Raw genomic sequence first — 13,827 nt, forward strand, 5'->3', positions numbered from 1 at the left:
AACCCATTGAGCTAATATGAACAAATTTCAATATATATTAATACATAAATACATGTGACGGCCACTTTACACTGTTGAGATTTAAAAAATTATCAGAAGTTTTCAAAAGGCTGCATGCTACAGTGTTCAGCAGTAGTTACCTTTAAGGGCGGGTTTGGAGAAAGCATGTGCATTTTCTTAGTGATTCTCCACTCACATTTGTTGAAGTGAGTGTGCATTAATTTTTATTATAAAAGAAAGTTTGGAGGTTATAACTGCCAAAAAAGACACCCACCAATTATGAAAGGTACTGAATAAATGAGGCAAAGGACAGGACAGTTTTGAGGGTGGGATAGTCTAAGAGCCCTTGCAGGGCTTCTTGGTAGGGTCCTGAAAGTGAGAAGGGAAGCTGAGTCCATCCTCCCAGCCTCAGTTCTGAAAATGACCCCTGAGAAAAGGGATATACAGTTGACTAAATGGACCAGTTCTCATTCTTATTTATTAACTTGGCTATTTCTTGACCTGACACTTAGGATAGGGAAAATATAAAATAGCATAAAAGGAAGTATTTTCAGGTTCACATGGCTCCATGACACTGATTTCATATTGAGTCCTATATGGTTCTAGTCCACTCCTGCAAGATGACTCTGGTAAGGGAGACCATGGTTTTAAGATACACAGGGTGCCATGGGAACTCATAACTAAACTGGGGACCCCACGCTGTTCACGCTGGTAGAAGACTATACAGCATGTTAGTTCTTGGTCATTGGTACAAATGAACCAAATCAGCTTGTTTTACTTTTTTAACTTTGAGGAACTATTTTAATTTTGTTCTCAGATACCGACTGTATCTTGAAAACACTGATGAGTGTGGCCCCCATTTGTACATCTGACGGCTCTTCTGCAGAAGCCGTCACAGGTCATGCAGACCTGCACCGGGTACCTGTGGGCCTGTCACGGGTTGTCTCGGGCTCCTCGCATCTGAGCGTTGCCCCTTCTGTGGCGGTGTACCAGATAAGAGAACTGGTTTATGTGTGTGTTCACTGTTGCCACTAACTAACTTCGGGACCTGAACTGGGTCCACTGAGAGGTCTCCATAGAGTACCATGGAAGTTGAAGAGAAGTCACATCCCGCTTAGGAGTATCTTATCGTTTCAACGGGGCTGTCTCTTGTAAGGAGTAAAGGCCCAGGTCAGGAATGAAGATGCAAAGAAATTACCGCTTGGATTGAGCTCTGCTTATTAGCTAGGGAGACGGGTATACTCGGGCTGCATGGGGAACCTGCCTGTCACCTCTCTTGAGGGAAGCATGGCAAGAAGCACCTGCCGGACCTAGTCCAAGCCCAGTGCTGGTGCTCACCAGCTGTGAGTTTGGGGCACACGCCCCGGGATGAGTCCTCATGCCTCCCAGACCCTAACGGCGTGATGAGTGATGCCACAGGAAAATGGGAAGAACACCGGCCAGGGCTGAGTGAACTCCCGCTCGCTCCTTCCTCCTCCACCAAGGCCGCGCCCACTTCTCCCCGGGGTCTGGGGAAGTGGTTGCTTAGGGTTTCAGACCGCACGGAGGCCTTTCATTGAGGACGGAGTTACCTCGCGGCAAACTGGAGCTGCAACTCACCCAGCCTCCTGGAGAGCCAAGGTCACTGTGAACTAGAACTCTTGAACCCTAAATATACCTCTGTCCGCGGTACCCTAGTTCCTCCCAGTTCTGAAAAGCTTTCTCCTCCGCTTTCCGACCCACTGAGCTGTAAGAGATGGACCGTGGCCCTTGTCTTCCACGGCCGTTACAGTACCTGGCACGTAGCTACCCAGCAGCCAAACGGATGGGCAGAGCCGACCGCTCCGCCTCTCGCCTTTGTTACCAGGACTTCAGCGCTGACCACCAGGTGGCCCTAGTCTCCCCGAGTCCGAGGGGCTTCTCCAGGAAATAAGACACTGTCGTAGGACCGTAAGGGTTTTTACGTTAAAGATGTTTGCCCGGAGTCGCACTACTAGTTGATGGCAGAGTCAGGGAGAGTCCCTAACTCACAGATTACCCAAACTAGAGGTCACACCCCGATTCCCTGAGGCACCGGCTCTCAAACGCTCCTGATTCAAACCTGTGCGGTGACACCTCCACGCCGAGCTGCGCATCGCAGGGCTGTGCAGAACCGACAGGCCAGGGCGAGCGCTTCCGCGGGTGACGAGTGCGCTAACGTGCCCAGACTTTTGTGATTTCTGCAGCGAGGCTCCAGGTGGGGGTCCTCGACCGGCGGCGGCGGCTACGTCACCTGGGAACTTGCTAGTAACGCAGCTTCTCAGGCTCTACCCAGACCGCTGAACCAGCCGCTCAGTGGGTGGTGTCTGAGGGGCCCTCCAGGTGACCGACGCACGGCGACGGGCTGTGTGCGCGAGGTAAGCCCCCCGGCGCCCCGCGAGGGCCCTGCAGACGCGACGCCCTTCGCCTCCATCTGCGACCTCTTTCCCAGGATGCGCCCTTCCGGGGCGGGCGGTGGCGTGGGTGGGCAGGCACCGCGTCGCCGTCCTCGGCGATCCTCTCGGCTTTCCTCCAGCGGAGTCCCAGCCCTTCCTCCCTCCGCTTCGCGCCGCGAGACCCCGCAGGCTCGTCCGACTGCGTGGGCTTAACGAGGGACATGACACACAACACCCTGTGTCCCAAAGATCCCGACCCAGTTGGTCCGGGCGGCGCCTGCGCATCAGCAGTCAAGGCTCTCCGAGTGCTTCCGCAGCCAGACTGCGAGGCGACAGTGACAGGGAAACTGTGTGTATGTGCGTGTGCGAGGCAGGGGGGTGGTGGTTATTGCACAGCGAGAGCCGCCTCTAACATAAAGAAAACCTGGGAGGGACTCAAGGGTCAACGAGCTTCGTCTTCGAGAAGGCGAGACTCACAGCCCGGTCTCCTTCCGTGGTTCTGAGGCTGCCCCAGACCATCCCCCGCCCCAGGACCCCAGGGCTCCAAGGAGTCCAGAAGTGGAACTAATTTCCTAACACTGTCACTTGCCTCATTCACGTCATTCTTACAACTTGACAATGTTTTCCAGAGGCTAAATGAGGTCGCGTCACTGCTGACAGCTGATGGAACCTATAGTTTTAAAAATGGCTCAATTTCTAATATGACAGGTATCAATATAGCCCTGGAAGATACAATGCTCTTTGGGGTCTCCAGGAAACGGAGTGTGAAGGAGCTTCTGGGATGGGAAACCTGGCCCCACGGCTGGGATGCGCCCACATAACTATTTTACTTCCTTCGAGCACGGGGGTAGGAGACCCAAGGTCCCTGCAAACTGGAACTTCCTAGTCCGCTCCTAAGAAGTCAGTGATAGCGAAAGGAAACGAGGGCTTTCCTCACAACCACTGCAAATGACAGGGCTCAAAAGCCAGTAGAATATAGGAAATCAGGGGAACCGGTAAGTGGTCTGAGAAACAAACCAAGGCGTGAGGCTGATGTGCGACTTGAATTACTCCACAGATTGCTGACTGGAAAAGGGTAACAAGAACCCAGAGTCTAGAACCAACGGGCTAGACTTCAGATGCTTCAGATGATGCCACGTGCAACAGGTTATCTTTCCGTGGGGACTCGCCCAACCCCAGGCCCATCTGAGCCCCAGCAGACGTGCTGTGGCATTTCCCTCCCCATCACCAGAGGATTCCTCAGAGACACCAGCACAAGCCTGTCGTTCACTTTTCGGCATACTTTATTTGTTACAAACATACAATTTTTAAATATAGACTGTAAAACTCCATTTGCAAAAGTCTGCTATTGTAAGGAGTACACACCAGCAGTAAGGATTCTTAAACATTTTTCTCTGAGTTTTTCTGTCAGTTTTGCTAGTTAGTGCTGAATATGGGACCCGCAGTTTGGAGCCGTCTGAAGCTTCTGGCTGTGTTCACATCGCTCTTTTGAAGCAGCCCTGCTCAGCTTGAAACGCCCGACCACCATCTGAGCTTCCCCTCCAGGCAGTGAGACCGACAGCCCGTCCAGACTCTGCTTTTGAGTGCTTTCCAGGAAGTGTGATTTCTGAATGGGCGCTGCACGTCACGGACTCGTTTGAATTGCCCATGCAGCTGTTAAAGTGCATTCTTCTTTTAAAAAATAAGAGGAATAATCTTTACTCTTTAACCAAGGTACTTAAAAAAATGAACTTTTTGGTCTCTCAGCAGATATTCCCAAATTGATCCTATCGCTACAAATTTTAGTGTTCTATTTACAAATATTTATAGGGTTACAAGTGGAGGGGACCTTATAAAACTAAAAGGTGCGGCTCCTCTTGAAGCAGAAACCACTCCTACAAATTCACACACAGGAACACACACTTGTTTATGATGCACAAGCATGTGGGTATTTACAGAGACCGAGCAGCCAGCAGCCCCTCTGAAAGTCACTTCCAACCAAAACTGCAGCTGTACCTCTAGACCAGGAAGCTCTGTCTCTTGCTATCAAGATTTGGTTTGACGTCATTCAAATGACATCTGTAGATTCTCGACCGGCGGGATGTCAGCCCCAGCTCAAGGGGAGAATCTAGTCTGAGGAAGCCGTGTAGACACGGCCAGCCGGGACGATTCCTACAGAACGGAGAACTGGAAACACCTCAGAAGACGAATAGACTTTAAAAATGATCCTGGAAAAACATTTGCATGAAGGTGCAAAAGGAAGGAAGGATGAATCCCTATTAATTTCTCTAGAACTTTAGAAAAAATAAGTCCAAATACACTGATAATCTTTATTACTCAAATATTGATAATCATTGGAAAAAACTCAAAGATACTTGACTACCACCATACTATGCAAAACCGCTGACCGTGTCAGTGTGCCCTGCACTAGTTTAAAATCAGTTCCTGGACTTGCTCACTCTAGTAACTTCTAGGAATCCAGAGACCTTTTGTAGATAGGTGACAAGTAGGCAGGGAGGAGAGGGTTTATGCCTCATATCTGAACACTTTCAAATGAAACTCCCAAATTCCTACAAATGTGCTTAGTGATTTAATCCTGTTTTTCCATTTTCTTAGGGCTCTCTCTATAGTTATATGTCCCTGAAAAATTAATTTTAGGAGGGGAAAAATACACCACTTGCCATGCCATTTCCAAACAAAGTTTTTTTTTTTATCAGCTTGATCTTGTGACACAGTAAGACTGGGGACAAAAGCTTGCCTTCAAGAAATAAGAGGTGGTCTAAAATCAATTTTCTTGTGTTAACTGTTGAAGTTACAGAAGGTAGGATTAAAAAAGACAAACTTGTGTCTTGTGCAATACGCTAATGGACAGTGAAAGTGGACAGATTATTGCTTTCTCTCCAATACTCGGCCCACATTCTGTCCTACTAAAGGTGTCACCACCCCTGTCTTATCCACAGCACAGGATACTTAACATGTATCTCGGGGAAGATGAAATTTGCTCCTAGACTCAAAATCTCACGTTAACTACAAGTATAGTCATATTCTCTTTCATCAGACCTTTTTGTTAGAATCACCTATGGGAAGAAAGGAAACATTTTAGCTTCATATAAAGCTCTGTCCCCCCTTTATGGAAGTCCTACTGAGCAGTGAGACTACGACGTGGCATTTGCTGTTGTTTTAACATGGCTTTACCTATCACAATTGGAATGTCTAATTCCAGAAGCATGGGTTAATATTTTTAAATGAAAAGAAAGGATTGTAAATAAAGGTGATTATACTGATGGTATATTCCCTACTTCATTGGGAAATGTAAAATACATTCGTATAGGTCTTACTTGGATCACGGGTACAGATATCAACTGGAAATGACTTGAGTAATGTCTTCATGATACAATTTTTTCCCCCAATCTGTACTGACAATTGGATCACATTTGTTGAAATAAGAATCTGTTAAATCCTATCAGTAATGAAACTAAGTGTTAAGACGGAGTACTGGGAAGTGACTTCAAATAACGAACTTAGCTGTATCAAGAGAACTCACCATCTGGAGTCTATCTCTTGAAACTTCTGGGGTCTAACATTTGAAAATTAATGCCTGCTTTTCTGACTAAAAATGGGAAATGAAGTTATAATTTGCCATTTCTACCCTATATTTGGAATTTCAAATAAGTCATCAACATGCACCTTTTTCTAATTTGTCTCTATTTTAAGGTAAATGTGGTTTTTTTTCTTGTTTTCTACAAACTATTCCCCCTCAGCCCCACCCATGCACCCATTATCCAGTTTATTCGATGGGAATAACAACTGTTTAGGAAGACAGCTGATTGGCTAACAGTACTCTTAAAAACAGCCCTGAAAACTGATAATCTCATTCATTTACTATAACTTCAGTGCCTATTTGTTGACCAAAAAAAAGTTATCTTAAGGCTCAAGGGAAAGGAACGTACTAAATTGTGAATGCAGCCTTGTTCTCTCTCCCTCTCCCTTGGAAGCTAGCAAATGCATTCTGGATCAATCCCACAAAACTTTCTAACATTAGCAAAGATTTGTACTCTGCTTACAGAGAGTTAGAACAATGTTATTAAAAGCAGATTATCTGGGGGAGCCCGGGAGACCATAAACCATACCACACAAAGATCCTATGTATTTCATGATCAAAAAGTGCTTTATCTTGGGGAAATATGTCAGGGTTAAAATGGCAATATGCAATGTGAAATCACTCCACACTTCCTCAAATGAAGTACAAAATGGAAAAAGAGCAAAGAGATGGGAGGCTCTGCTCTCTGAACAGGCCGTATGCATGGGACTTTCAGGGTGTACTAAATTAAAACTGTTTTTAGGAGTTAAGAGTGGGATTTTACACTACTGTATATATTCTCCAACTTGACACTGGACATCAAAGCAGTGAACTTTGTCTCTATCAGAGCAATTCTGATACTCCCTAAACACAGAAGACAACTCAATTTTATTTAATAACTCCAGGACCTAAACATCAAGTTTCCCCAATCAATAAGGAGACCAACAACAAACACGTTCGACACTAAGAGTGCTGCAGAGCCACTCGGCGAGCGAGTCAGTTTTACATAAGCAGAAAGTCACTTCTCTCCTCCCCCTTCTAACCGATCAAGGCCACACTATTTTCAAATGAATATCTACTGAGAGATCAGTTGTGCATTGGACAAAGTACCATAATTGGGTTAAAATGAAAACAAAATTTACAGTGAAGAATATTTATGTGCATGGCTTACACACTCAAGCCTCTCTTTAATTTCATCCACCTCAAGAACAAGGTAGATGTAAACGAATTGTCACCTTTCAATACCTTGTGTAGATCACTCTACCCCCCTGTAAAGCCAGTCAAGGTTACATTTAACAAAGCATCCTCAGCATCAACAGTGCCTGAAGTGTGCAGCCATTTACAGACCACTCAATATGAGGGCATTATTATAACCAGCCTCTTTTGCCCACAACCCTGCATTTTCAGATAAGACAGGATAATTGTTTTGTTTTGAGAAAACTGAAGCTTGAATCTCTTAAAAGACCTGCAATTTACTGCAAAGTGATCCAGAGGTTACAAAGGAAAGAGGTTAATGGCTGCCTACACGGAAAGCCTCTCAATCACTTTGCAGTAAATAATTATGGAAAGTGACTTGACAAGTAGCCGTGTGTGTCACAGCCACAGTCATTGTACCACCTACATGCCTCCCACAGTAACATAGGGTGTCTGGGTTTTGGTTTGGTTTTCGCTTTGATTTTTGGTGCCATCCACTTTGTTTACACTTTGTTCTGTGTAGCATATGCACTGACAACTTCCTCTGATTAGAAGTACCATTCCAGGCAAGTGGCAGAGACAACAGAAACCAGGAGGGACTCAATCATAGGATGTTAGAGTCCTGCTTTTGTAATTGTTTCTAAAATTTGGACGTCTCACTTCTGTAACTGCAGTAGTCTCAGAAATGAACATACTGCCAATTACTGGAAAAGGAATTTTACTTCCCGACTTCTCAGGAATATGATGATTTTGAACATGTCATTAGCTGGAATGTTTGCCAAAGTCAAAAAACAAGCCCCAAATCACTGTTGATAGCAGGGGCTGAAAAACAAACCAAAACATTTTCTGCCTGGATTTAACAAAGATCATCACCTTTCACAGGCAACACTTCCGACCGAGTTCTGAAAGACGGCCCCGTTCATGTCGCCTTAACAAAACACGCGTCCGAAGTGTAGTGTCTGTGCTTTGCAGATTTCCACTGTCCCTAGTGACTGGGGCGAGGAACAGTGAAATGCTACAATCAACCCACACCCTTCTGTAACCTTCCTGCGGCGGAGAGAGGCCACCAACCAACCCTGCAGGAGAAACAAACCTTTGAGATTGGTTAAGACTTAAAACCCACCACTATGACATTTACCACTTAATCTTACATAGGCAGGTCAAAATTTTAATATAAATTACTTTTCCAACACATAGCTTATGCATTCTTTGCTCCTTTTTTTGGAGGATTCTCAAATTGATATCTAAAGATTTACATATGATATATTACTGTTACATGGTCTAATGACTAAGAAAATTTCTCTGGTAACCAAAGCTGATTCCATATATGGTAGTGTTCTTGGCATATACTCCATATGCCTCAGACCACTTCCACATTCTTTCTATTCAGCTAATTATAGCTTAGTAGCCACTGGTGAAGGATTGTGAAGACCCTGTCATTTCTACAGAATAGAAAGGCAAGGCTAGTTACTGCAATTCAGCCAAACAAAAAGAAAAGAAAAAAGAATAAACCAACCCCTTAAAAAGGAGAGGTACTGCACCTTTGCAAAATTGAACTGGCTCACTGCAGCGGAGCAACAGAACCACCACTGAAGCAAGAAAACAAGTTGGTCTGTACAGGAATTAGACATGGTTTGAAAATGAAAAAGTTACAGCAACCAACTAATAGCTGCAACCTTAATTCTCATTGCTGCCTCAGAGTTTGAAACTTAAACAGTTTCTGCTAACCTAATGCTAGTTTTTCAGCTCCTTTACTAAAACTATTCAGGGTTTTGTTCTCCGCAGCAAAGAAACACTCAAAACACATAGGTAAATACAGCAGGACATTACTGAAAACAGCTGCCTTGTAGTACAAAATACAGTACAAGTATACGGATGTCATTAAAACATCGAAAATACTATTGCTCCCATACAATTTAGGAAACATTCTTTGCAACGGAGAAAAAATTTTAAAAAAGAAAAGCTTTAAAAAAAATCTGTTTAAAAAGTCTACTGTGGATGATGAGTAGAGAAATAGTCTGGAAAGGGCACCAATGTTTGTGGCTCTTCCATTTTTTTTTTTTAAAAAAAATCTAAGATTAACAATATTCTGAATCAGTCTAATTTTTAAAAAAGCCTAATTTTATATACATGATTATTTCCCTCCCTCTCAGCCACAATGCATGAAAACGACCTTTTTGTATATTACTTTTCCCAATAAATACAAAAAGATTGTATATATTGAATAATACCAAAATAAGGTAATAAAAAGGGTAAGCAATAAATTAAAAGGCAGCTCAAATAAAGGGCAGTCATGCAGTTAAAAAAAATACTAGGATTGTGGAGGTGGGGTTACTTGCCTCCTGGTTGAGAAGGTGTCGCACAAAGCATACCTGAAAACTTTGGAAAGCACATTAGCTCCCATTCGATTCGAAGTTACCTAGATCTGTGACATTTCTAGGAACACCTTTTGATGGGGTGGGAGTAACTTGATTAATAAAATTCATTTCTACTGAAAATCCGTTTAAAATATATGAGGCGATCCTTGAAAACCCCAACTTTTATTCTTGAAAGACAGCTGGATAAACTAGCAAAAGCCAGTTTGTTGAAATTTCAAGATGGTATAAAAATGCTTCCAGGATATAGTCAGCATACTCATGTTCGCTGCGGCTCCATTCAGATGGATTTCAGCTTCCAAAGGGCACGCTGCTTGAATCACACATCCACCATTTGCCAACTTCGATTGTGAGGTACTGATACAATGGATCAAGTTCTTAAAAATTTATTTTAAAAGAATAAATGCTGGAATTCTGAACCTGAGGATCTTTAATATTCAAACGAATCCACAGATTAAAACTGAAGACAGAGGAAGACTTCAGTTTTGGTTATTTTAAACTTTTCTGTGAGGACATATATTTCATTAAAGCTCAGGCTTGCAGCCACACAGTTCTTTTTTAAAGTTCTATGGTTTAAAATCCAGCCAACCGGTGGCCGAAAAAGCCAAATTAGCCATAATTCACTGGCTTCCGTGGAGGAGCCTCAGGGACCTGGCTCTCATCCGTACCTAAGCCATTTCTTGGTAATGACCTCCACGTTGAGAGATCAGGGGAAGAACTTTAGTGAGCAGCAACCAATCCACTCAAACAGTTTTTTCCTTGTGCTTTATGCCTGATTTTTTCTTGTGCCTATCTCAGCAACCCCCGATGTAAAACTGCTCTTTCATCTTCAAGAAAATTTCCCAACTTTTAAAAATTCTTAATAATGAATTCTAGTTCAAGGATTGACATCTGAATCCATATGCATCTCAGAATTCTGCAAAGAAATGACACGGGCCTCGGTCCAGGTATCATGCAAAACTATTTTAAACAAAATAGATCCACTTTGTTGCTGTATTCCCCCATGACTTCTTGAACTCTTCTGTTCCGTCCATGATTATTTAAAGTTGCATTTCTTTTCACGAAACCTGTGCCCTCAGAACTGGGTAACTCCAAATGCCTCTCTCTTCTCAGGAATTCTATGAAGACCTAGATCCAAAATGCAGATTTCAAGGGAGGTGAAGGAACAGACACTGCAACAGTGAGGTCTGGAGAGATCTTCAGACCAGGTTCCCAAGTACAACACAAACTCAGCTGTTTTCGAGGGGTCTGGGTGACTCAGAGGTGGTCCTTGGCCCAGGACGTGCGGGGACCTTTCCCCGTGAGGGTCATCCTGGTGGGTTCAGGAACATCCGTTGGGAAACCACAGAAGCTGAGGCTGTTTTGCTCAGGTGAGGAGACGCTGTTGTTCTCTCTTCGCAAGTTGCCGTCAGTTCCTTGGAACTCTGCTGCCTTTCTCTAATCGTCTGTGACTGTTCTCTCGTGGTTATTTCTCGTAATTAGCTACGTTGCTTTGAACTTCGTTCTCTCCCTGTGGGGCCTCCCTTGCTCCCCTCAGCTAGATCACCGGGGATGAGCAGGAAGGGGAGCTCTTTAGCGGCGGGGGCGGGGTGGGGAGGCCCGGAGGGAAGCTGCGCGTTTCAGTCCTCATCCACCTCCTCACCCTCAGACTCGTCCCCGCCGCCGCGTCGCTCATAGAGCTTATCCCTCTGCCGCTCCTGGATCTCCTTCATCTCATCCGCATACCGGCAAAAGGCGCCCCCGAACTTGCCCCAGGCCTTGAAGGGGACGGTGATGGCGTTGCGGTAGGACGGCTTCACCTCGCTCACGCGCAGGAACACCCCGTACTTGTTGCAGCCCACGTCGAAGAAGAAGCGCTTCGAGTCCACCGTGATGGAGGTGCCCTCCGGGAGCTCGCCGTACAGGCCGCCTCCGGGGCCCGCCGCGCCGCCGCCCGGGCCTCCCGCCAGCTCGTCGTCGTCGCCGCCGTAGTCGTCGATGAGCTTGGCCAGCGCGTCGCGGAACTCGATGAGGCCCTGCGCGGGCAGCGCGATGGTCTGGCCGCTCTGCAGGCCGCCGGGCGCGGGGCCGCCGCCGCGCGTCACCGTCTGGCGGATGCGCAGGAAGCGGCCGCGCTGGTTCTCCTTGAGGTCCAGGTAGTACTTGCGGTTCTCGCGCACCAGGAACTCGCTCTTGAGCGCGCGCCGCGGCCCGCCGCCCTCCTCGGCCGCCGCCGCCGCCACCTGCTCGGGGCTGCTGGGGCCCAGCTGCGCGTAGTGCTCGATGAAGTCGCCCAGGTAGTCGCGGAACTCGGCGGCCACGGCCATGGACAGCGTGAGGCGGCTCTTGGAGCCGCCCGCGCCCACCTCGGCGATCTTGAGGAAGCGACCCTTGGCGTTCTGCTTCACGTCCAGGTAGAAGCGCTTGTTCTGGATGTCCAGCCGCTTCGAGGCCAGCTCCTGCGTCTCCTGCTCGCCGCCGCCACGGGACGCGAGCTGGAAGCCGCCGGGCCCGCCGCCGCCGCGCTCGCTGCCGCTGTCGCCGTCCGCCATCTTCTCGGCCGCCGCGCCCTGGCCGCCGCCGCGCCCTGGCCGCTGCCCGCCGCCCGCCGCGCTCGCGCCCCCGCCCTCCGCCCTGCGGCTCGCTCTCCGGGGCCCCCCAGCCTCGCTGCCGGCCCTCTCACGAGCTCCCGCCGCTCATCGCCGGCCGCCGCCACCGCCCCCCATCGCCCCCGCGCCCCGCCCCGCCACTTCCGCTCGGCCCTCGCCCACTTCCGGCGCGCGCCCGCGTGACGCTGCCCGCCACGCCCACCACGTCCTCGCGGCCGGAGGCGCCGCGCGCCGCGGCGGCGGGGCGCCGGCCAGTGACGTCGCGGCCCGGGCGCGCTGGGAGAGGGGAGGGTGGGAAGGCCGCAGGCACCGTCGCGGGGAGTGAAATGTGCTGCGTGTCGTTTGTGGTACTGGTTTCACACATGTGCCAAAAGTCGTGGCAGTGTAGGCTTTAAATAAGTGCGTTTATTGTAGACAACTTATACCTCCGTTATTCCTGCATGTAAAGAGAGGGACATTCACGTGGGCGGGGGAGGATGTTGGGGTCATCTCCCCTCAAAATAAAGCAGAACTAACCTAACAGGATTGTCGGGTAGTCATCCATGAAAAACGTTTAGCATGGTACCTAAGTTTCGGTGAGCGCTCAAGCGTGGACGCGGCCGTAGCTCGTAGAATACCACGAAATGCCTGGAGCATTAGAACATCCATGATGACGATCTAGGGAAAAAGTGATGAAGGCCTGAACTGAGACGTTGTAATGGGGATGCAGTGCAGAACTTAAGGGAGGCCTTAGCTTTCATCAAACACCTACCTGTACAGGCACTGACAGCCACTTTACATGTTAACCCAGAAGAACACGTTTCACGTGTCGCTGTATGTACAAACAGGAATGGATTAAAGAAGTAAAAAGTACGGCTTTCTATGGGAGGAGAGTCACTTGTTCTGGGACTGAATCTCATACTAGCTGTGCGATCTTGGGCGGTTGTTTCCACTCGTTAAATGGGAATAATACCTATCTCCTCGGGTTGCTATAAGAATTAAATGTGATGAGATTCACGGCAAAGACCTTAACCTACACAGGAATCAGGAGGGCCTGAGGGAGCAGCTGTCACAACCTACAGGAAAAGCTATGTTTAGGAAACGGCTCTGTGACTGTAACAGCCCCTCCCCTTAACGTGCTCTTCCATCTCAGAGGGGCTTCCTGCTTTTTTTCTCTTCCTCCCTGTGGCTCCCAGTGCATACACCTACTGGATTGCAGTCCTTTCTTTTTCTCATGTAAATCCTTTCTGGTGATAGAATACCTAGTCGATTTTGTTTTATAGTCGATAAATGAGATAAAGCAGATAAAGCACCATAACCAGGCACAGAGAAAGTTCTCCCTAAGTATTCATCACCCCTTCTTCTGTTTCATAAAAAAGACCCAGCTAGATCCTGCTGTAGTTCATAGGCGTGATGATTGGGTGTTCATGCTATTGTGGGAGAGGTGCCTCCCTCAAACCTTGTTATGACATGGGCACATTACCTGTCTGACATGAGAAGGAAAAAAAAAGATCTCATCAAACAGGATTAGAATAATAGTTTCGGCCAAACACAGGAGAATCCAGGGGAAGACATGAAATTTGGGGCCTTGAACGTTTCAGTCTGGGAGAGGATTTGGACACTGGGAATGCCCAGGGAAGGAATGTGATGTCAGGCATCACTTGGCCTTTATAAAAGATATCCACAAAGCTCCTTCTATAATTCCTTGCTCATCAAACCACTTTCCTGCGTGGGGAATC

At 47.3% G+C, this 13,827-nt stretch overlaps 1 protein-coding gene and 1 non-coding gene across 2 annotated transcripts; one reads left to right on the forward strand and one right to left on the reverse strand.

Moving 5' to 3' along the window:
- Positions 1–3,658: 3,658 nt before the first annotated feature.
- On the reverse strand, positions 3,659–12,213 carry PURB (purine rich element binding protein B). Its single transcript, XM_039847092.1, has one exon. The coding sequence runs from the start codon at positions 12,050–12,052 to the stop codon at positions 11,141–11,143; it is 912 nt and encodes a 303-aa protein (XP_039703026.1). The 5' UTR covers positions 12,053–12,213; the 3' UTR covers positions 3,659–11,140.
- Positions 12,214–13,477: 1,264 nt separating this feature from the next.
- LOC120589614 (small nucleolar RNA U13) lies at positions 13,478–13,581 on the forward strand. Its single transcript, XR_005649548.1, has one exon. It is a non-coding gene; the product is annotated as a small nucleolar RNA U13 (small nucleolar RNA).
- Positions 13,582–13,827: the final 246 nt, after the last annotated feature.

Source organism: Pteropus medius, unplaced genomic scaffold (assembly GCF_902729225.1).
Source record: "Pteropus medius unplaced genomic scaffold, Ma_sr-lr_union100, whole genome shotgun sequence".
Taxonomy (NCBI): domain Eukaryota; kingdom Metazoa; phylum Chordata; class Mammalia; order Chiroptera; family Pteropodidae; genus Pteropus; species Pteropus medius.